Source organism: Muscardinus avellanarius (assembly GCF_963383645.1).
Source record: "Muscardinus avellanarius genome assembly, chromosome: 9".
NCBI lineage: Eukaryota > Metazoa > Chordata > Mammalia > Rodentia > Gliridae > Muscardinus > Muscardinus avellanarius.
Genome location: NC_137795.1, coordinates 36,649,953 through 36,675,848, shown reverse-complemented (window position 1 = coordinate 36,675,848; position 25,896 = coordinate 36,649,953). Strand labels below are relative to the sequence as shown.

Sequence of the window (25,896 nt, the reverse complement as noted above, 5' to 3'; positions counted from 1 at the left end):
TGGGTTATTTGATTTGCTAGTGTAGAGTCTTTTTAGCTCTTTGTATATTTTGGATATTAGCCCTCTAACTGAGTGGTGGCTGGTAAAGATCTTCTCCCATTCTGTAGGCTTCCTCTTTAGGTTGTTGATGGTTTTCTTTGATGAGAAGAAACTTTTTAGTTTGATGCCATCCTACTTGTTAATTCTTGCTTTAATTTTCTGTACTTTGGAGGTCATTTTGAGAAAGTTATTGCCTGTGCCTATATGTTGGAGTGTTAAGCTTATGCCCTCCTCTAATAACTTCACAGTCTCTGGTCTAATTTCTAAGTCTTTGATCCATTTCAAGTTGATTCTTGTGCAGAGTGAGAGGTAAGTCAAGAGATGAATGGATTGCAAAATTATGGGAAATACACACAATGGAATTCTATTCAGCTATAAAGAAGAGCAAACTTATGTCATTCGCAAGAAGATGAAAAGATATGGAGAACATATGTTAAGTGAGACCGGCCAAGCACAGAAAAAGAAGGGACATATGTTTTCTCTAATATGCCCAAACTAGGGAGTGTTGGGGTTACCAGAGAGACTCCAGATAATAGATGGGAAATCTCACCAAAGCTAGAATGGAAGGGTAGGAGAAGAAGAAGGCTGAGGTTGATTAATGAAGGAGCTACATCTGAATATGTGTAAAAGTATGAATGTAGCATAGTTAACCTGGACACTCGTTGTTGGGTGGCGGGGGGGGAAGGAGGTAGGGAGAGGGCACCAAGCACAGTCTAAATGTATACCATTTTCAATATGTTCCACATATAAATAAAAAAAATTCTTCCAAAAATAGACTATTATTATTTTTTCAAATGTCTCATTTTAATATAGTAAATCTTAATAGATAATTATGGACATAAAGAAGTTCTCTGAAGTCTTTGATACTTTTTAAAAATTCAAAAGATTCATAAGATCACAGTGTGAGAATAGTGACCTAATACTACATTTTTCTATTCCTTACTGGATTCTTGCTAAGTTCATAAGGGGAAGCTGACAGAGATGAGAAGCTGGGAAGAAGAAGGTCAGCTTCTTCTAGGCAACCTGCTCTTCTGGTTAAATCTCCTCAGCATTTCTTCCCCATAGTGCTAGGTCCAGTAGCAACAGGCTCTAGTGTCCAGGTTATTGTCACACTAAGAAAGGTATAATGAGCTCCCTGCACATGGTCTAGCACAGGCCACAGTTACGTACCCTCAGAAGTGGCCAGAGGAACAGGGCTGCAAGCCCCTCCATGAGCTCCTGCTCTAGGAAAGCAAGTCAGAAAATACTCTCCACAGCAATACTAGGGCTGACTCTGCCAGGCAATGCTCTGAGCCATTTGAGAACTGTGTCCAAGCCCCAGACTTTGATTTCTCAATCTGGGAGCAGCATGTGTTTCCTATGGTTCTATGCACTTTAATTTAGTGTTCTTTCTTTGCTTTTCCAGTCCTCCAATGCCTTTTAACCATTCTCCTGTTTTATATTCTTTTGCATAATATTATGAAATTTTTATTTTCCTGACTAGATAGAGATTGGTACTGTGAGTGAAAAGTATAGTTAGTATTTTTTATACATCTCCTAACAAGCTACTTATAATGAGATTTCTTAATTTAATAGATTAAATATAATTTAATAGATTAACAACCAGTGTTGTTAAAAATTTAATATCTAAGAGAAAACTGTTCTGAGATTCCATATCTAAAAATATGAGAGTATACTGGCAAATACCTAAATTGATTTTAAATACTATAAGTTTTCTAGGCACAACTGCTTTATGACCACATTTTTAAAAAAATATATACATCAGTTTTTGTTAGGTCAGGGATAAATAGCAAGGTAGTCCAAATTATAAGTTTTTTTTCATTGTATTTATTTTGCTATCATCTGTTTTTAATTTTTTTTTTTTTTTTTGCAGTACTGGGATTGAACTCAGAGTCATTCTACCTCTGAGCTACACCTCCAGCCTTATTTTTTATTCTTCATTTTGAAACAGGGTCTCATTAAGTCTGGAGGGCCTCACTAAGCAGATGAGGTTGGCTTCAAACCTGTGATCCTCCTATCTCAGCCTCCCAAGTATTGAGATTACAAGTGTGCACCATTACGCTTGGCTCCTTTTTTTATATTTTATTGGTGCACTGTAATTATACATCATGATGAAGTGCAGGGTGATACAGGCATCCATGCACACTTGAGCCCTCCTCCAGTCCGCACCTCACTCCCTCTCCCTCCTTATCTTCCCATACAGGACTCAGTGATTGGCACTGATAAGCTTTTGTATGTACATCATGTTCATTGAGGTGTTTCCATCTTTAAATCTTCTTCCCACTTCCCTCAGTTAGATCTTCTCCTTCATTCCACTAAGGTTTCTCCTACTTTGTCCAGAGTTCTTCCTATGTTCTGATTTCTCCCTCATTTTCACATCTGAGGAAAAACATCTGATCTTTCACTTTTTGTGGCTGACTAATCTCATTTAGCATATTTTCTAGTTCTCTCCATTTCCCTGCAAATGAATGACTCTGTTCATTTTTGTGGCTGAGTAGAATTATACTGTATGTATATTCCATCATTTTGTAATCCATTCATCTGCTGATGGATATCTCAGCTGGTTCTATAGTTCGACAATTATGAATTGTGCAGCTATGAACATAGATTTACATGCTATATAACTGGTATTCTAGCTTCAAATCTTTTGGGTAGATGCCCATGTATACAGTTGTCTATATTTACTTTAAAATAATACCGATCAAAGCTGATCAAAGTATTTCTTAAAGTTATTAACTAAATATAGACTTCTAAGTCAAGTGCTAGTGATAAATTATTGTATCTCTAATACTTAGCTGTTATTATATGGAAGACTGTTTTAAATCAATTTCTAAAATAATTATCTCCAAAAGAACAATTGGTCTCCAATAGAATTGAATATGACTTACTCAACCACAAGTGTGGAAGTGTAATTCCTGTAAAAAAGACAATTTCAATCAAATTATTTCTCAATTTGATACTGATTCACCTGTTGGTATTTTTACAACATATCACAATTTTAAAGTAAATACACTTACCCCCTGAAAGGAGAGCAGGCTTATTTTTCGCCACTGGACTAGAATGAGGAAACTTGTTGCTAAATGACATGAAAAGGTGTGCAGTGAAATCATCAGGAAGCTCAGCTTCCAGGAACGTCTTCATGAATAACTTGAATCCCTCAAAATCTATTGTCTGGAAGAAAATTATACATATATTTTAAGTACATCCAACCAGATGTTAATATTTTGTAGTATGTTCCAAATTACTAATAGTAGAAGTTATTTCCATCACACTTTACATACAAATTTATAAAAGGAAGATACCAATTTGAAAAATAAGTTGGAAAGTCCTATGCTAACATTGTCAATGTGACATATGTGTCTCACCTATAGTGGAGGAGGAAGAAAGGACGATTTTTAGTTCAATATTTCTACTTCCACATTATCTGTATGACCCTAAAAATTTATTACTTTTGAAACTTATTTTTATCTTCTAGAAATTGGGAATGTTATTCCCAGTCCCACAGCTGTGAAATTAAATCAGGTGACAGTATGTATGAATAAGCCAGCATAAAGCCATACATTCATATAGCAGGTACGCAAACAAAAGAATTTTCTCATCTACTTTTCTGGGCAATAATTGTATTACTTTGACAATTATCAAAAGTGGTTAACACTTATGTTGAAGGAAAAGCCAAGATCTATTGACATAAAACTCTCAAACTGCATATACAGGTTTTAAAAAACCATTATTTCAAGACATTTACATACCTTGCTTCATTACAGAAATATCTTAATTAGATATTTATTTGGAGAGAATTGTTGCAACATTGAGGGTCTCCATGACCACTTGAGGCAATGGTGATCGCAGCCACTTTGAAACCTTAAGCTAAATGAGAGGGCTCTACAGGAGCCACCAGAGACTTGCTTCCTCCCAGGAGAGGAGGATGAAGGGTCAACATCTGATTCCTGCTGGGGAAATTAAGGTCAAGCATATGGTACATTAGGGACAAAGGCCAGGGAATGGTGTTGTACTGGACTTGGTGGGAGCTCCCCTGACTCAAGGAATAACAATGTGCACATGTTTTGTATAAGGAAAGACCTGTACAATTGTCTTATAGTTTCTCCACTTAAAAGGACTAGCAGATCCACAGAGAAAAAGCTGAAATCAAGCTTCTGGTTAAGAGCAAGAGGAGCCCCTAAAAGGCCATTTTTTTCTTAGCCAGGTTAATGCATTGAAATGAAACTAAAAGTAGGATAAAAGTAAAATTTATCATGCTGCTGTTCTTAGTTTAACCAAACTCCTGGCCAGTGGGGGAAAAATTAATTCTCTAAATTTTTATTTTGGAATTTAAAACATCTATTTTTCCTCTGTAATAATATTGGGGGAAGATGTTGGAGAATGACCGGAACCTTTTATTATGTTTGTTATTGTCATTTTTGTTTTATTACTTTATTTTGGATAAATGAGCTGGAATATAGCAATCAGGAATATCATCAGAAAAAGTAAATTTTAAACATTGAATCATGTGCTAATTTACTATATACACTGATTTTATTTTTTTTACTTAATATGACCTCAAGCAATAAAAATAAACTGCATTTATTAACAGTTTTGAGACTGCCTACACCTCAATTTGATATTTTCAGTTTGGCTTAGTTTTGATTATTCATCTTCACAAATAAAACACTTCTATTAGTAGTGGTAAAAGAGACTTTATTTTGTATTAAATAGATCACCATCACCATCACAGAGCATCGTGAAATCTACTAGTAAAGTGAATTACATAACTGAAATGTATGAACAATATAAAAATATGAAGAATAGCTTTGAGTAGTCAAAGTACTTTTGAAGAGGAATTTACCACAATGAATGCAGCCATTGTTTCACAATACAATCATGAGGCCAACAGCCCGGCAACTGTTTTCATCCAAGGTTTGGAGAAGGGGCACCTACTCTAACTATTGGGATTTCTTAGAGATTGCCTTAAAAGAAGGAGTAACACCTGTCAAAAGAGAGTGATGCCTACTAAAGAGAGTAATACTTATATGGGTGACCAACATTGGTAGATAATCCCCTAGGTGCGTAAGTCCCACGGGAAATCATGAGTTGATTTTAGTGAAGTTATAGGAAGATGGTATATGAAAATATTCACAGAAATAGTGATGAGAAGTAAGGTTGTTTATGGCAGCAATTTCTTCTGTGTTCCACGTGTTTTTGTAGTCAACATTTTGTTTAGCCATATAAGATGATGAGAAGCACAGTCTTTGAAATCAGACCACCTGGATGAACCCTTGGGTCCAGTACTAGCTGTGTGACTGGATTCATCTCCTTGTGTCTCAAGTTCTTCATCTATAAAATGAAAACAGTACCTAGCTCTGGGTTTGTTAGGAGTATTATGTTATTTACTATATTTTTTACATCTGCCACTTTATTGTTTTTATTTGCAGAAGGAGTTGAAACAAATTTTAAGGATGTTTTTCTTTTTCCCCTAAACATAAATCATTCAAGTAAAACAAACTTAATTATAGAAATGTAGCAAAGTAAGGGGAAAGAACCCTAACAACCCAAGAGGCAAAGGCTGGGGGGAGAGGGTGCAGTATAACATATGCACCTAGTGCATACACACAAAGGCCATAGGATTCACCTGCTCAGGACTGCCACACCAGAAGTCAAGCACAAGAGGATGTTTTCTCACAAACATATGAAAATATTTCAACCTAACGCTCAGGTTATAAAGAGAGAAAAAAAAAACTAACCAAAAAACATGACCCCAAAAACCACCCAGTCATAACCACCTTCCTTAGTCAATCATAGGAGTTTCTTTATATTTTATAAAAATATTAATAAAATACTAAAAAAATATTTTCTCATCTCGTATTTGTAAAGATAATAAAATTCAGAAGTTTCTTAGAAAACAGACCAGAAACTGCCCTCCAGTTTTCACCCCTGTTGCTGAGGATCAGCAAGACTAGAAAGTTTGGGATACAGGAGCTGCTGGTAGAAAATGGAAAATCCAGCCCCAAAGAAATCAGAAGCACAGGAGCAGGTGTACAAGAGGAGTGGTCAGGTGCACCTCCATGTGACATATGGCTGCACAGAAAAGGAGCACACAAGGTGGTCAGAGAGGCCTTAAACTCCTTCTTGACATACAAAACCAGATTTTAAGAAGATCCAAGCAGTTTGGTCCCAAACTGAGGTGAACACTTATTTATTTTCTTGGAGTTCACCCCAGATGCTGGGGTCAGGTCTAGCTCTTGAGCAGAACACAACACATTGGGCTCCAGCTATGTGTCTAATTTGTTATTGGTGTGTGGGGTGGGGCTAGGGTAGGGAGGGAGAGTGCAAAGCTTGTATTTGGTGTGTTCCCTATTAGAAACCAACAGTTTTGTTCTTCATTTCCTTTAATTTGGAGCTAAGAGGACTAATTGTATGGTTTTCAATCTTTTCTCTCCTGTCCTGATTTTGAAAGCCCTTATTTTCCTTTCTTATTTTTTTAGGCATATATAATAACATGAGCAGAAAGATTTAATTTGGGCAACTTTGATTATTAGATTATTTACTATTTTTTTTGTGGTACTGGGGTTTCCGGAAACCCTTCTACCTCCGGGCTACACTCCCAGACCTATTTTTTATTCTTTTTTATTTGGAAACAGGGTCTCTTAAACCAGCGAGCCTGGCTTCAAACCTGCGTGATCCTCCTGTCTCCGCCTTCCAAGCACGGGAATTACAAGCGTGTGTCACCTCACCCGACCAGATTATTTGCCATTTTTAAAGTGCCAGAATGACATCTAGCACAGGGTAAACACAAAGTAGTGAAACGAATTATAAACTATATTATGTAAAGAATCATCAGCATAAATGTTTAGAATCCCAAGCAATATTAAAAATAACCTTGAAAGTATATTATCTTAAATGTTTTCATATATATATTTATATATGTATATACATGTGTATATATATATGTGTGTATGTGTGTGTGTGTGTGTGTGTGTGTGTGTGTGTGTGTGTGTGTATTAGGCCATTACATGGTTCATTGTTGTCATCCTTGCTTAGAAAGTTAGTAAAAATCTCTGGACTTGTAAAAGGTACAAAGGACCGAAAATTACCCAAAGTGTTTCTCCTAGTCTCCTTTTGAAATGTGGTTATATTTGAAGAAAATTATTTCATGCCAGGAACTTGGTAACAAAGAAAGACAAAACAAAAAAATACAAAGAAGTGCATAGAAACAAAAGCAAAGACTTCAGAGTAAAAGTTTTTTTCAGTGTGTAATACTTCCAGCTGCCACCTAAGTAACACAAGACAAGGAGTTTTTCTGCTCTTTAAAGAAAAATCTGCCAAATCCCAATTGTGTGCATTTCGCAGAGCCTTACACACCCATCGAGAACTACATTAAACTCAGTGCCTGTGATTTAATGATGAAAACCAGAAAAGAAATGGCCAACTAAAAGGGGAAAATGAAGAAAAATGCCTAGCAACTGGCTCATGGACAGTCTGTTCCTCGTTCCTCCTTTGCCCTTTTCAGTTCTCAGAAGGACTTTCTGAACTTTCTCAAGTGTTTAGTCTTCATTTCTCAGCAAGCAAAAGAGTGAGCTATATTTCATTTTCTTACAGCTCTAAGCTTTAATGTCCTATATATAAAGTGATATATGAGATCAAGAGTTTGGAATTGTTGACTAAACATAATACAAAGGATTGTGAAGCAGTTAATTTACCCTTGGGCACATAGTATTTAAAATAAATAAACTATTAAAGGGAAAAAAGTAAAAGAAAGCATGGTCTTAATGTTCAATAAATATCTTTTTATCTTAATTTGCTCTTTCATACTCCATAAAAGTATAAAATTCACTGGGTTTTCTTAAATCACAACTTCAGGTTTTGTTTGCAATAATTGTTCTGGATTGCTGCTTTCAGAAAAAATAATTTAAAATCAGATATATTACTATCTTTAAAAAGCCTATTACTCTGCAATCCCAGCCACTCCGAAGGCTGAGGCAAGACAATACATGAAAAGTTTGAGGCTGGCTTCAATAATTTGTGAGACCTTCTTTCAAAATAAACAATAAAATGGTAGAGTGTTCCCATGTTTAATTTCCAATAGACCCTCAATAAAAAACAATTACAGATAATAAGAAAAAAATTTCCTCAGTTCTTAAATGATCTCTAGGAGATGACGTCACATTATTTATTTCTGAAGAGCTGCTGGCAATGCAAATTAGTTTCTCCAACCTCTTTACTATGTTCTTGGAAGGATATCTTTCTCTTGTATTTTCTGGTATTACACATGCCTTACAATGTTGTAAAGGCCAAACTGTATAACCCCACATTAGCTGACTCAGGGGTTTCCATTTCATGAAGAACTATTCTTCAATGCTCTTCCTGTGTAAGCCATCCTCTTTTTCTCTGGTTTGTAAAAGAGTTTCAAATACCTCCTAAAATTCTATGTTGTCCAAATTATTTAACATTTTTGATAAATGGCTCATGTCCTCAATATTCCTAATCTCATGACTTAGTGGAAAATTTCTAAATTTGTAGGTATCACAGTTTTTACTGCTATTGTTAAAACTTTTTATCATATTGTGGACCTTTAATGAGGATGGATGAGATCACTGAATATGGATATCAATGGAAACATTAATGAAAGAATGTTTAATTGAGTTTCAAAAATTGGGTTCACTGGGTTTAATTGAGTGTTCAAAAATCCAGTTCACTGTAAGCTCAAATACACTCACAATGTTTAAAACTTTCAAAACTATTTTTAAATTTTTCTTTCTTAAGGAGCAGCCACAGACTATTTGGGGAAGTAACAAAGAATCTGTGACAAATATAGACTGAAGAAGATGCTCAGACGTTGCTGCCAAATTGGCACAAAATTAAAATGCAGATCTATATGCCTTTTATTATACTTGACAATCTGGAACCTTTCTTTCTAATTCCTTTTTAATACTAAAGAAATAACACTAGTATTCGTCCAAATAGATTTAAAGTGAATGAAAATAAATGTCATCACTTTATCATTACATTTTTTGGCAGTTTCATTCAAGTTAAGAATATTTTGTAATCAATATTCATTGATCACCCAATCTGTATCAAGCTTTGTTCTAGGATTTGGGGTAAAAATCTTATTGGAACACACAAAATCCTTCCCATAAGAGAGATTATCTTCTAATGAAAGGAATAAAAACCAGGATAAAAGAGAAAAAAGCGTAATAAGGATCATAAAATAAAACCAAAAAAGTAAAAGACATATATATGGGGGTGTAGTTGTAGTTTTAAATTTGATGATCTGAAAATACAACATTGTTATTTGAGTAAAAATATATAAGTGACCTGGGGGATAATTTTGTACAGCATTAAGCCTAGATAGTGTCTTTTACATTGTAGATCTTCATTTTATTTGTAAAATAAAAACATTGGAATGGCAAAAATAGTAAAATTTCACTCCATTATATCTTTTCAGGCAATAATGCCAGAAAGAAAACTGATTCAGAGAGGATTATAAGGTTTATTAACTAGAATAAATATAAAAATATTATCAGCATATGTATTTTTCATTTCTTGAATTCAAATGAAATTATTTCAAATTATAGCAGATTGTAGCTATACATTTAGGAGATAAAATATCAATAAAAACAAGGTAAGCAAAGATTTTTAACATATACTCTTCCACAAATTTTGTCCTTTCAACCCAGCAATGTCCAAATCTACAGAGGTTAGTACTAAGAAAAATAAGTTGAAGGTGAATAAAACCAGGAAATACTCTGTCAACATTTAAGAGTGAAAGATTAAGATTTTACAACTGTGTCAGGGAACTTACTATTTTCAAGTTTTAAGAATCCCCTTTTAAAGGGGATTAAAGTATTTTGTCTAAAACGTGTAAAGTAGTTTTACTGGTTTGACACTCTTGGGTAGCAAAGATTATCCTGACCATTTCTTTTTTCTCTCACAGCACCAGATTTAAGATCTAGTATATATTAAACATGCCAGGGTAAACAGCACTGTGAGGCAATTTAACTGCTTCTTTCTGCTCTAAGTAGTTTTGGGTTTTGTTTTGTTGTGTTTGCTTTTTGCATGTGTCTGTATCATTGGTGGGTGATCTTATGATCTTATTCAGACTTTCTCAAAACTTCCACTCTTTCCTTTCAAGTGTGTGTGTGTGTGTGTGTGTGTGTGTGTGTGTGTGTGTGTGTGTGTGTGTGTTTGAGAGAGAGAGAGAGAGAGAGAGAGAGAGAGACAGACAGACAGACAGACAGACAGACAGACAGACAGACACTGAAGATTGAACCAAACAGACAAACACTGGAGATTAAACCTATGAGTGTTCTAACTCTGAGCTACATCTCCAGAGCTATTTTGTTTTTTATGTTTTAATTTTTTTTACAGCAAATGACTTTATTTAGAAAGAAAGTAACTGTGAACATATACATAAGCCTTCAGAGCACTACAGTAGGGCGGAAATACATTTCCCAATGTACCTGTGGGCCAGCCAACAAATTCCATCATTTCCAAATAAATCCTTAATTAAAAAAAAAACTCCACTGAATTGGAAAGTTTTGCTGAAGCTATTTCTGGACAAAAGGCCAAAAATCAAGAACAACGAAAACCTCATATTGGAAATCAAACTTTTCTTTGCATTTGGAAACATAATGAGTTCCAAGAGAATGCTGTTTCTTTTATTTTTAAAAAGGATCTTATTAAGTTGTCAAGGGCGGCCTAAATTGTTGAGGCTGGCCTTCAACTTGAGATCCTCCTGCCGCAGCCTCCCAAATGCTGAGATTACAGGTATGCACCACCATGCACTGCTACTTCTAATCTTTTAGTCAATGGTCTGCTATATTATTCCTAAACGAAACGATAATAGAAATTTGATTAAAAGTCTAGTTACATATAATGGAAAAAACTATCTAAATGTTACTAATGCTTTAGGAACAGAACAGAGTCAATCAAGTATGTTATATGTATGATATAACTTAATTCTCACAATAACTCAGCAAATGGATTCTAATTTCTATTTATAGACAAACGGATGTTGAAGAAAGTTCAATAAGTTGTCCAACATCAAAAGCCCCTCATTAGCACTAAGGACCTAAATATTTCTAAGTCATAATTTCATCATGCTGCAAGTCATCAATGTACAATTCTGTAGACATATTTTCTAATATCACACATGGCACAAGGCATTTTGCAATTGATTTTTTTAAGTTAGATGCATTTATCAGTATGTCAATAAAATTGCCATTTCAGAAAAAGGGATACAAAACACACATAAATTTATAAAAATAGAAGTAATGATATGAAAATGTATTCAATTATCCAGTTTTAAAAACATTTGTAACTTTTTGTATCCTTTGACATTTAAAGCATAACCCATTATTGTAAGCCATATATATGACACACACTTTACACCTGCCTTCCACACAAGCAACCTCGACATCCTACTGTCTTTACTGAATTTCAGGGCTCTAGTAATTGATTCTACATTTCTCTTCTACTCTTGTTCGTTGTACATACTGCCTTTGGAGGTATTTTTCTAAGAAAATGTTGACTTGGTTACCTTAAAATATTATTTATAATTTCCTTTCCTTATTGAAAAATCTTAAAGTTTTCAAACATTCTAAATCCACCAAACTATAGTATTTTTACTGTTCTTCTCACAAAAGATATTTCTGGTGATGAATACACACAAATAAAAAGAAGAGGCAAACCCCTATAATTAAACTTTTAGAATGGCAGGGTATCCTTTATACTACTTGTTCTCAGAAAAGAGTAAAAGGCCACCTACAGATAACAGCATCACTTTCCCCTCTAATCTGCTTTTTAACTCCTACATAATGACAGTTATTAAATAAATGAAAAGACTAAATTTTATATGGAGTAACTAAAATCTACACTTAGTTGGCTCTTATTATTAATCTATGAAGGGTTACTAATTCATTTTCCAAATGCACTTGTTTTCTAATCTCATCTGTTGAGAAAGTACTGGATACAATTGGTTAACTGCATTATATTTCCAAATATTTTCCTACATTTTATTTCTATATGATTATTTACTGCAGATTATCATAGAAAAACTTAAATTTTGATAGCTATCACCTAGCTACTTGAAGCAGTCAAATAATGAATCCAAGTTCTCAATAAAGAAAAATGTAGAATATGGCCCATTCTCAACTCCTGACCTTTTACATAAATATAAAATAGTATGTTTTTGTAAATATTGAGGTTTGATCCTTAAGGTAGTCATTAAAAACTTGCAAGAAGCTATTCAAGTTGATTAAATTATTATAATTACTCCCTTAAATATCTATGTGAACAACTTTTCAAATTGTTGGAACTGGTTTTATTCTATCCTAGAACAATTCTCTGGGTATCAAGGCATGAAAATAGAGCCTACCTATGGAGAGGAAAGGCACAATATATTCTAGGAATAATGAATACACATTTAGTAAAAGGATAATTACACAGACTTGTAGTAGGCACTTTATTTTCCAGTGTGGCAGTAAGTTTTTTAGTCCCACTTATAGGTTTAATAAGACAGAGAAAGACATAGAAACTGTACTGATGCTAACAGGGAAAAGAAACAGAAATGTTGGTGGATATGCTATCTTTGTTTCCTACTGAGTAAGAGTCCTGGTACCATGAAGCTGTGGGACATGGAGCAGATACAAACAATAGCACAAAAACTCTCCTACCAGGACGACACTCAGGACTGGGGCCAGGCGGTGGAAGCAAACAGTATGTCATATATATCCTCCTTTATGCCACATGGTGGAAGGAAATTATACAAGAGTTTCGGGTTTTTTGCAAAAATAAGAAAATGAGGCTCTGATAACGTTAAGGATATGGGATTGGTTGGGGATGTGTCCCAGACATCCTAACTGACTTTGTCCTTTGGTACACGGTTGAGAACTTTCACATGAAATCACATTGGTTGCTAAAGTGTGGCCATAGTCACTGTCTCTAAATGCTAATGAGAAACCTACTATGATCCAGACATGAAGATAATTATTTTATATAAAATTTAGAATACAAACCATATAAGAACCAAGTAAAGATAATACTCTCTATATTAAATAGGTGAATGAATTGAAGATAGAAACTTGTCCAAGGCAGATGTGGGATTAGAACCCAGTTCAGGCAGTCTCTTAAGACTACATTTTCTGTTGTATTTTCCTTATGATTTCTTTAGTGGAAAACAGATTTGGTTCTGGAAATATACTTGTTGTTTACAAATGAGATGTTTACATTATTGACAATAATTATATCAGTGTCAATATACTTATTAAAGATGTCTAAAATATTATATTCGAGCTGGGGGTGTAGTTCAGTGCAAGCGCACTTGCCTACCATGTGTGAGGCTCTGAGTTTGATCCTTAATACTTAAAAAAAAAACTGTTAAAAAGCATACATATTGTATCAGGCAACAGCACTATAACATGTAGGTTCTTAGTTCCCAAGTTTTTTATTAAATGGTTGAAGCACTTCAATTATCTGAATGTAAATGATATAGATATTAACAGAAACCACAATATAGGGTACCAAGCACAAAGATAAGAAAAAGCCTGGGAGCTATGATGTATAAGACAGCTGTAGGCCAAGGATCACCTACAGACAGGAAAACCCCACAAGCAGAGAAAACTGATGTGCAAAGAACATGCATAGAACAATAACGTATACATATGCTCTCGATTTTGTTTTTCCACTTTGGCTTCCCATAGCTTTGCCTGATTTTTCTATTCTGCAAGGGACTGATTACCTAATAGAGAACAGTACTCGAAACAAAGGCTGGGCAAAGAGAGGACTAGAAGCTCATTCTGTTGACAAGAAAAGCAAGGTCTAATTTTGATTCAAGTTTTCCGACAATTTCAGTGGGCATGCACATTGTACTTTTGTTTGTTGGCAAAAGTAGCTCAGCAAATGCTGATCGATGGCAAAAGCCTGAAAACAGACACAAAGGACCAACCACGGGCTCAGGAGAGAAGGCCTCTTAAGTACCATAAAGCCCACACAATCTATACTTGTGGGAACTAATAAGTGTCCACAAAGCTCAGGGATGAAACTAGAAAAGGTCATCCTTTGAAAGGGAGGCTAGTAAATGTCATCGCAGCCTGAGTTCTCATTTAAGGGGCGCTTCATCCTGGAAGACTGTCATGTCTAGGATCTGTATTGAAATCCACTAAGATCATTCTCATGTATCAATTGTACTTTATATGTTGGGCACAAAATCACAGTGCTTGTTCTCACTGAAAGCAGCAGAATAATTGAGAACAAGATGTAGCTTGTATATATCCAGTATTGCCCAAGATAAACAATATTGTAGTTTTAGGCAACTCATGAATCCTAGCAAGAAATATTACTAAATTGCTGAAGACAGTGAATACAACTATTCTAATGAAACAGAAGTATCTATTTAGAGTACCCCCAAAAAGGGATGTAATATTATGTACTCAACTGACCTAGTGACCTTTATTACTTAGTTTACAAAATAGACTTTACTGAAAAATAAAGTAGTTGAAGCGATGGATTGTTTACTCTCCTTTCCAGGAGGACAAAATGAACGATTTTCAATTGTTTCCCTTATACACATAAAATTGTAGACAAAACAAAACAAAAAAGGCTTACCATTGTTTTTTAAATGCGATTTTATATCTCTCATTTTAAGTTAATAAATTAAGACTTTCATTAAATAAATTATCAGTCTAATTTGTCTGAGAGACATTAGAATATTAAATTCCAGGATTTTAAAAACTGAAGCCCATACTCAGAACTCTTTTTGGTTCTATTAAGATACCGATTAGCCTTTTGGAGTTAGTGATGTGAAAATATTTGTTATACCTAACCTTAATTATTAATGAGTACTATACATAATGTAACATAATACATGAACCTATTGGCACAGAATTATAGCTTAGTGGTATTAGTGAGAAATTCATAACTCATATCAGAATAAAAAAAAAGAAAAGACAGGTTTTAATAGAAAAGAAAATGTCTTACTTGGTTAAGAATGTCTTGTTTCTGTGCATGCAAGAAAAGAAAGAATACATGTGTTAACGTAAGATAATTTGTACTCATTAGTTCATATTTCTGATAATTGCACTAAAAATTAAAGCTCACTGTTTGATCTGAAAACATACCCTAGGTCCGTGAGTCTCAAAATGTGGTACTGAAATAGCAGCACAAGCAGCAGCAGTAGCAAATTGGGAAACTGATAGAAATTCAAATTCTTGATGCCTACCCCAGAAATACCCTCAGGAATCAGTGAAGGGAATTAAAGAAGCAAGCAGCAATCCATGTTGCAAAAAGCCCCCAAGTGAGTCTGGTGCACAATAAAGTTTGAGAACCATTAACTAGATAACATTTTTATGTTTAAGCAAACATTTCCAACTGATATAAGACAAATATAACAAATAACACATACAATATGATTAAGAACTTTCAGAGGATAATAAAAATATAAGCACATACATTATGTTAAATTATGAATAGTTATTCTTTAATGTTTCTATTAGAATAACAGCAAAATTTTCTCCATGCCTTTAAATACTATGTATCTTTCTATGTATTTCCACTCTCATTACATCTTTAGATCTTAGTGGAAAAATCTGGAATTAAAATTAAAATCCAAGACCAAACAAACAAACAAACAAGCATGGAATGCCAAACTGGTTCTTTCTCATTTACCAAATTCCACTACTTTCATAAGGTCATTTGTGTATCCTGACTATGTTATATTGGAAATCCTCTCACTCACGGTAAATCTCTGCTAATAGCTAGCTACAATCATATTCTTAATATCATGCTATTCACTTAATATAATAATTATGTGTACAGAGGTTTGCCCACACATTATAAAAGCAATGTTATCCAATATCTATCCTTCCCTTAATTTCCATCTCCCAGAGCCTTCCTGCTATCTATGGCCTAATCAATGAAGCAAAATACAAAGGGCATCAGCCTTAAATTGGGTGTCTACACAGCAAGTTTTAATTATGTCTATTGTCACAACCTAGCTGGCTCATCTTGGTAACATCATTGACTTTCCTTCAAATAAGTTCCTTTATCCAAAAATTTATAATTTTATTAAATGTGAAGTGTTAGGCCTTTTTATGATTTTATTCATAAGAGGATCATCAAAGCCATTTTTAGGTTTCTCCTATTCATTTATTCACAAAACAAATAGCAAATGTTCTTTTAAAGACAGAAATAAATAAAATTATATATAACTTTTATAAAAAATTACATCTTTGAATTAAATTTTTAAATAAAACGGTTAAAATGTAGTAAATCAAGTGAATCTTAAACAAAAGAATTTATCTACCATTTAAGCAACTTTACTTTTTTGTTTTCTGGGAGATACAATTTAAGAAATATTTTGCTTATTCTGTCTTTACAAATATGGTTTATGTGGATAATACAAATCATGTTTAGTCTAGAAAACAAGAGACTAATTATTAATTCTAAAGCTAAGCTGGATTAATCACTCTTCTTATTTTTCTTGTATTAAGCACCAGGAAGGAGTCATTCAAGCCAAATAACTCTGGGCTCCACATTAGTCAATAAAGAGAAACAAATGCATTATAAATTGATAGTAGGGATCCTTTCATACTGTTAGAGTAATTCTTTTAATAAACTGTATAAAGTCATATATTAAAAATAACAATAGAAATTAACAGCTTTATTTTTATTAGGTATTCCTAACTACTTTCTTTTGTCTTTAAAGAATATCTTTTTGAAAAGTTATACAGGTTTTTAAATTTTCTTCTGAGGAAAATGTTCTATCAACATGCATATACAAGAGTGATCTCTCAATTTAGAACTGTGGTTGAGTCATAAGATATAGCTTTAGTTTTTTTCAACCCATTTACAATGCATTCTGATAGACCTGTGCATTTATGGAGAGGTTTTACATTATTGAAAAGGCTGGCATCATATGTGTGTCTAATAATGAGCCTGGTAATTACCACAATAAGTCCTGTAAACAGGAATTGAGAATCCTCATGAAATAGAGATTATTGGCAAGACCAAGTACTAGGAGTTCTTTAAATGAGAAATCAGTAATGGAAAAAGGCCACGGTGCAAACAAAATCAAGTTCTAAGTGAATTTATAGCCGGTAACAATCTTTAAGGAGAAAATTTGTCTTATCTCTGTGTATAGATTAGTTGAGCCTGCATACTTTCAAGTGTCATTGTGATTATAGACTTTAATAGCATTTGTTAGTTTTTTAGCAATTCAATGATATTGTCTCTACTTTTTCCACTCTGCTTTCTTGGACATTAAGATTTTCAGTTCTGCAAGTTCATCCACCACATGATTTCTCTCACTATATGTCATCTACCAAAAAAAAAAAAAAAAAAAAAATTGAAGGAAATGCAGGCCAGACATCTGTTTATTTTTTTCATGATAGATGAAAATTGGGATGGCTTTTAAATTGCTCTTATTTACCTCCTCACCATAGCTGCTACACATAGCACTTTATCATTTAAAAAGAAAGTCTCTAAGGTTAAAGAGTTGTATAAAATGCAGAAATGGTTGGGCGTGTTGACACACGCTTGTAATCCCAGCATTCGGAAGGCTTAGACTGGAGGATCGAGGTTCCTGGACAGCCTCAGCTATGTAATGAGGCCCTCTGCATCATAGTGAGACCCTGTTTCAAAATAAAGAATAAAACAATGGGGCAGGGGGTGTAGCTCAGAGGTCAAATGCCCCTGGGTTCCATCCCCAGACCCATGAAAAATAATGCAGAAATGTAATATAATGTGGGGAAAATAAAATATGACTTAAGAAACAGGTAGCTGAGAAATATTGTTAGAAATTTATAAACAAATATGAATATTTTGATGTGGTAATTTAAGAAAATGCACTGGAAAAACTAAAATTAAATTCTAGATATCCCAGAGAAAAATAAAATATAAAGATAACCAAGAATTGTTCTCTTGTAAATATGCAAAAACAATACAATAATAAAAATAAGAAATCAAATTTTAGTGTGTAAACAAATCTATCTACATGATACTTTTGGCAGAAAACAGTTTATTTTTCTTCCCATACAATCCAAATCTCACTTAGTGAAGCTACAATATGAGCTAACAGTAATGAAAGTCATTCCAATTATAACATTCTCAATTAATATTAAGTGGAAGGTTATTTTAAAATAAATGAGAAAGAAAAGACATTCATTCAATGACATTCAAAAGTAATTGTCAGAACATACGAAAGTTTTATAAAATTTTCAGGAAGAAATTCACCTTACTAGTAAAAGGAAAATATAGTTAAAGGGGAGAAATTCTTCTTTGGTTTAATCTTGGCTTCCTAACATGATGGTTACATTATTTTAGGTATGAGTTATATTCTTTACAAAAAGTTTTGAAAGAAATAATAAAGAAGAGAATAATTCTCATACCCCACACTAATACCCATTTTTAGTTAAAATCTGTAGATTTGTATAGTGAGAGACAATATTCAATATTCCCTCTCCTATATCCATTGATCTGTACTTTTTTTTAAAGCCCACACCATACAGAGGTACTATTTTCATCAACAAATGAAAATAATGATGAAATTTTGATTAAAATGTATTATATATAATAAGTTTTCTAGAATACCATTTTGTTGTGAGCTTCCTTTTTTGTATGATACATGACAAATATTTATGTGAGATATATAAATGCATGCATATACATGTATACATACATGTACGTACATACATGTATATATGTATGTGTGTATGAAAATATGTATACATACACATATACATATTTTCAAGAATTGTTCATGAAAAATACCACCCTTCCAAGCATATATATTAAAATGTTGTAAAGAAAAAAGAAGTTTTACCCCTTCAGGATTATACTTTGCAAGCACACCATTACCATGGAATTCTTCAAGAACATCCTTTAATTTCTTTGTAGAATCTATAAAAAACATAAAATATAAAATATTGTTAATATAAGCCTACTGGATTTGCATCACCCCATTCAGAAACAAAGATATAAAATGTAAATAATCATCAACAGAAATTAAAAATCTAATAATCAACTCATAAATTGTCTCTTAGCAGTTTTAGAAAAGTTATTTAATTGGAAAAGATAAGAATAAATAAAAAAGGAACAGAAAAAGCATATCTGTCCAGGTATACTGTTCAGTAACTGGGGCATTTTCTCTCTATTATATGAGTTGATAAGTAAATAAATCAATAGGCCGTATGTCTTCTTCCTTCATTTTGAATGTGGTACTAATATGAAGAAGTATACTCAGGGTATTAAAATAATGCTCACAAGCTGGGCACAGTGGCACATGCTCATAATCCCCACTCTTGGGAGGCTGAGACAGGAGGATTGCAAAGGTTCAAAGCCAGCCTCAGCTACTTAGTGAGGCTCTCAGCAACTTAGTGAGACCCTGTTTCCAAATAAAGTATAAAATAGTTCTGGGAGTATAGCCTGGTGGTAGAAAGTCTCTGGGTTCCACCCTCAGTGCCACACACACACAAACACACACACACACATACACACACATACACACAATGCTCTCATAGAAATAGTTTTTATTAAGCATCTCAGATCTGTGATGTAATTTAAATTACAAGAAAAATATAATAAACAAATAAGGGTGTCCCTTAAATATTTAATCAAATTTAAATGATAGTGAACAATATTAAATTTTTTATACTTCTCTTACTGTATTATAGTCTCATATTATAGTTCATAGTGATGGTGACATACATGCACACAGCTCTTAGTTGCCTCTCCCCTGGCTTCTTCCCCATTTCTCCCTTCCCCATTTAGGGTTCTGAGATTGCCCTCTCCCGCTCTTCCCCTAGACCACCTTCTTGGATCAACTGGAGTTTCTTCTCCATTATCTGAAATCCCTCTGGTATTCAGATTACTCCCTAACTTATACAAATGAGAGAAAATTATATGACCCTTAAATATCTGTGACTGGTTAATATTGCTTAGCATAATTTTCTCCAGGTTCACCCATTATCCTGTATATGACAAAATTTAGTTTTTCTTTATTGCTAAGTAGAATTACATTGTGTGTTTATTCTATAATTTGGTAATCCATTCATCTGTTGATGGAGACCTAGGTTGGTTTTATAATTTGGCTATTTTTACAGTAGGATAATATCCCATTGTATTTTTGTATTCGTTTTTTTTTTTAAATAGAAAATGTATATTTGGTCTGTTTCTGGGTTTAGGCTAATGTGAATAATGCTGCCACAATCACTTACATGTGTAGCCATACGTTTCAATTATCTTGTTCATATACTTAAGAAAAATTTGCTCAGTCATACAGTGACTCCATGTTTGATATTTTGAGGAATTGCCAAATTTTCACAGTGGCCATACCATTTTACATTCTAATGTAAGAAGGATTAAAGTTTCTCCACATCAGTTAAAACACTTGTTATTTCATTACATTTTTATTATAGCCATCCCTGCATGTGCTGTGATTTTGATTAGCATCTGATTATTTACCAAGACTAATAATGTTAAATATTTTATATACTATTGTCTATTTGCATATTTTTAGAAAAATGTCTATTAAAGTCCTTTGACCATTGTTTTTTTTTTTTTCTGGTCTGGGGATGGAACCCAGGAGCATTTGACCTCCGAGCTGTACCCCCTGCCCTATTTTTTTATTGTTTATTTTTAAACAGGGTCTCTTTAAGTTGCAGAGGGCCTCACTAAGTAGTTGAGGCTGTCCACACACCCAAATCCTCTGGTCTCAGCCTCCTGAATGCCAGGATTACAAGCATGCACCACAATGCCTGGCTGTTTGACCATATTTTAATGATTTTTTAAAAATTATTTGTCTTTTTGTTGTATAACTTCTCCAGGGTACATGTGTATTTGCTTGAAGCCTGCACAGCTTCTATTTCTTTGTTTTACTATACACTTTGCTAGTAATTTTTGCCTGTGATAAGAATTAATGTGTTGTTATGCCTCTTGCTAAACTGTAAGTTGACTTAAGACAGAAAAAAATATATTTTTAGCAAGCCTTCCAACTTTATTACAAGTCTGAAGTAATAGAATTGCAACAAATATCAGGACTGGGCCAGAGTGTAGTTCTGTAGTAGAGTTCTTGCCTAGTACATGCAAGGCTATTGTTTTAATCTCTGGAACCATAATAAAAAGGGGGAGAATAAATTAATCAGAGCTGTTCCCAAATTAGAGCAACTGTTTTGACATGAATCTTATATTATATTAGAGATCAAATTACATGTTAAAAAGAAATAAATCCCTTATTGCCAATTAGTTTTTATGGATGATAAAGTATTATTCTCTTAACAGAACCCCTTTTACTCCTTATTTATTATAAATGTAAATGCATACCCTTCTATTCAGAACCACAGAGACATACACTTATCTTGATGCACACATTCTGTAATATCATATCTCAACAGAAAAACATTTATTTTAATCATTCTTAGCCCCAACACAAAAAAGGGGGAATATATGTATGTATGTATGTATATATATATATATATATATATATATATATATATATATATATATATTTTATAGTCCATCCACATAGAACTTTAGAGACCTGGATGAAAGATGGTCTTATTATTTCAGATTTTCATAAAAGTAAAAGACACATTCAGTTATAATTTATAGCTGCCTCAGAGATGGTAAAAATTTTAAAAATTATTCATGTCATATTTGACTGGCTTGTCAGTCACAGGTTATATTGGATTACTTCTAGTAGAGCGACCAAAAGCCAAACATCTTGACATATGTGACTGATATCTCCATGAACTGGAACAATTTCAGAATGTAGTTCATATTCAGATGACTCACCATCAATTCAACTTCTTCCTTTGACCTGAAGTTTACCTAGGATTGGATCCTCAATTTATGATCCAGTTTGGACTCTGGAGCATTATTTTGTTCCTCTATGTGGACCTCTCTCTCTAAGACAGGCCTTAACTTGTCCAGCCAATCTTCTACTGATGAAAATTTTAATATAGAACAACCAAGATATCTATAATCTTTCAACAGAATTCCCTATGTGAACTCTCTACACATGTGGCACACTTCCAAGTTCATTAGACTGTAAAATTCTTAGTGCTGTGTTTTACCTACCTTTATGGGAGAACACATAATTATTTTTCTGAAATTCTTTCTATGGCCTATATCACATATACATTCTTATCTCTTTTGTTTTTCCATCTCTGGATCATGTTCTGAGCAAAACAATCTCAGGGAATAAAAAAGAGAAAGGATCCATGGCTGGTCTGACCTGCCTTCTAGGACAAGACAGACACTAAAAAAGTAACACATTGATCCATAGGTAAGACATGGGATCTGTCACTTTGCAGCTAATCTCAGAGCTTCATGTAAAAGAGCACAGTGACAGATTCTGGGCTCAGTGATGTTGAGAAATCCAGGCAGCCAGCCAGCCAGGCAGCTGTGAGCTGGGAGATCAATTAAGAGCTAATACATATCTGTAATGGGATAAAGGCCTGGTGACCAGGAAGACTGGCAAATAAAGTGCTAGGCAGCCAGGTGTTAGGCAGAGAGGTTCAAACAGCTCAATCCTCAGAATCAAAAGAGCACTCAGCACAAAAGATTGAGTGTCCTAGAAAGCAAAGGAGTGCGATGACTTAGTGCAATTCTGAAACACAGGGATGATTCCAGCGGCATCTCCATTTAACTGGTAGGGCAGGAGACTTGGAGAGCAATAGTGGACACCTACTGCTCCCATTAGATTAGCACATCCACCTTCCCAGGAAGAAATTTAATATTAATCACAATATGAAGAATGCACTTATTTGAGGTTATTTTTCATTACTATCAGAAACAAGAACTGAGGGAATACCAAGTTTGAAAGTGGGAGTGATTCCACTCAGTAAATACCCTTGCTATGTGCTAGGACAAACAGACCAAATATGCATGACAGCTTGATAGAGTGAATTTTTCTCTTGTGGCATATCTTCCCAGCACCTGAATTGGTATATGAGTAGCTCCGTCTACCCTAAAGTGCTCATTCCTGGTGAATCCTCTTATTTTGGCTGAATCATATAATAATGGCATAAGTGTTAAACTAGGTATGTTTTAGGAACACATACTAAATTATTATTTACTTTTAGAATTGTTAAAATTTTAGTTAACTTTTTTTTTCTTTTTTTTTGCAGTACTGGGGATGGAACATTCTACCACTGAGCTACACCCCCAGCCTCATTTTTGAGTCTTTCTATTTTTTGAAACAGGGTCTCACTGAGTTGTGAAGGTCCTCGCTAAGTAGCTGAGGCTGTCCATGAACAATGATCCTCCACTCTCAACCTCCCTAATGCTGGGATTACAAACATGCGCCATCACGCCCAGTCTTTTAGTTACCTTTTTAAGAAATTAAATTCACTTTGCATTATTATGACATAAAAGCAAATTAATAAATGAATTTAGCAATATTTAGAAAATAGTTAATGGTCCCTAAATTAAAAATGAAACACTTTGCCAGGCGTGGTTGCGCACACTTGCAATCCCCACGCTTGGGAGGTAGAGACCAGATGATCGCGTAGGTCAAAGCCAGCTTCGCTGGTTTAAGAGACCCTGTTTCCAAATAAAAATATAAAATAGGTCTGGGAATGTAGCCTGGAGGTAGAAGGGTTCCATCCCCAGTACCACCAAAAAAAAAAAAAAATTGAAACACTTTTAGTTTATTTCATATCTCTTAAGACAACTGCTATATTTTGGGGGATGAGGGAGTATACTGGGGATGGAACCCAGGAGCATTCTACCTATGAGCTTTACACCAGATCTTTATTTTTATTTTGAAAAAGGGTCTTACTAAGTTTCTGAGGGCTTTGATAAATTGCTGAGGCTGATCTCAGATCTGTGATCCTCCTGTACTAGGAGGCCTCTCAAAGTACTAGGATTACAGGCATGCATCACTAAGCCCAGTTATCTGCCCCAAAGGCCCCAAAGAGTTATGAAGAAATGGAAAGCCAGATAGATTTGGATTTGAATCTAGGCTCCAGAATTCTTGGCTGAATATTCCTGGCATATTTTTAACATGTCTGTGGCTTAATTTTCCAATACTTAAAATTTGAAAAGTGCTATGGACCTTGCAATGCTGTGTTAAGCAAAGTCTGTAGTGTCTAATAAATTCATTTCATTCTTCCATACTAAACATAACTTCTTACAGATCACCTCCCTTCAAGAGTTTCTTGTTGCCTTCAAAGTTAAGTACAAATTTTTCCTCTTGACTTATATGCATATGCAAATATGGACCAAACATTCATATCAATCAGTGTTTTCTATTGCCTCCATATTTACATTTCAACATCCAGTTATTCAATCTGCAAGGCCTCCCAGGTCTTCAGAGCTTTTCCTTTGTTCGTAATGTTCTTTTTCCCAGCATTCTTTTAATTGTCAAATGAAGTTTAAATATAATATGTGATGTTATTTACCTGCCACATGTCCACAACACTTCTCAGGACCTCCTTCAACCACAGTAGATAGTAACACACCCTCCAGCTCTCGTCAAGACAGCTCTCGTCAAGTCTACAGGTTTTTAATGCATTGAATACTAGTCACACTATTAGTTGTAGATCATATGTGTAGAGAGCTTTAATTTGCAAAGTGCTTTTTATTAGCTCATTTAAAACTCATCATAATTTACCTTTACCCTCTTAATGCATGGAAAACCATGACCTATTTAGAAAAAAAATCAGCTGCAAAAATATTGCTAAAAAAGTTTAAAGAAATGATTAATCTTCTATATGACTCAAACTTATAATATTTTTGGGGGGAGGAGAGAATATAAGATTTCAGTTCAGCCATGGAGTACTTAGGAGTCAAGGACTTTTATTAATTTAGTTTAATGAGTTTAATACTTATTTTTATAGTAAATAGCAATATTTGACCTCTTTTTATAATTTTAACAAATAAATATATCATTTAATCAAATGTTACTTTTTCTGTTAATTTTATTAAATTAATATATAAATATAGTTAATTTTATATGCAAAAACAACAAAAAAGAATTTATATGAATATTTTATTTGTTTGTTTTTTGTTTTTTGTTTTTTTGCGGGTCTGGGAATGGAACCCAGGGGCATTCAACCTCCGAGATACACCCCCTGCCCTATTTTTTATTCTTTATTTTGAAACCGGGTCTCACTGAGTTGCAGAGGGCCTCACTAAGTAGTTGAGGCTGTCCATGAACCGCCATCCTCCCATCTCAGCCTCCTGAATGCTGGGATAACAAGTGTGAGCCACTATGCCTGACTTATATGAATATTTTAAATTAAAGTATTTTACTATGTTCTAGTTTTGCTTAATATTATGTTTTTTGATAATTACAGAATATATACACATGTATATATATGTATATTAGTCTATTTGAAAACTTCAAATATATGCAACTTTTTTATGACACATGTATTTTTAAGAATAAAAAAAATTGTTTATACTCATTATTAAATAAAAACACATAAAAAGCAGTGGACTATAAAAAAGAAGTAAAAAATGTTCTCCAAATAACACATGTCTCATTATACTTCATAACAAAATTTGTTTTTGTTTGTTCCAAACTAAGTATATTCCAAAAGTCAAGGCTGATAGTTTTACCACCTAGATAGTAGCCATTACTACCCATCATATAAAATGCTCCTGCAATTTTTATAAATAACATGCTTTTAAAGAACTGACTGAAATTCCTACTTTTGTCCTCTATTTGCCCAAGTAGATAGTATCATCTTCCCAGGTTATTGGGAAAAAAGGATAATAATCAAATCATCTTTGTGCTTTTGTGGGACTAGTATCTGCTACACAGTAAGTATCCATTAGCTCTAAATCTTATCATAGACTATGCTGTCAGACTTAAACTGACCTTTGTAAATTTTTGGTTCATAACCTTAATTTAATATTATT

The 25,896-nt window shown here is 33.8% G+C and overlaps 1 protein-coding gene across 6 annotated transcripts in view; it reads right to left on the bottom strand.

Moving 5' to 3' along the window:
- DGKB (diacylglycerol kinase beta) overlaps window positions 1-25,896 on the bottom strand; it is a gene marked incomplete at both ends in the record, with an annotated part of 627,903 nt that overhangs the window by 536,278 nt on the left and 65,729 nt on the right. For 3 of the 6 annotated variants that reach the window (XM_080701803.1, XM_080701804.1, XM_080701806.1), the window contains 3 exons: window positions 3,057-3,210; window positions 15,010-15,030; window positions 18,851-18,927. In XM_080701803.1, the coding sequence (XP_080557929.1) occupies window positions 3,057-3,210; window positions 15,010-15,030; window positions 18,851-18,927 (252 nt within the window). Of the gene's footprint in view, window positions 1-3,056; window positions 3,211-15,009; window positions 15,031-18,850; window positions 18,928-25,896 lie in introns of those variants that run through there. The other 3 variants (XM_080701805.1, XM_080701807.1, XM_080701808.1) reach the window with 2 other exon arrangements.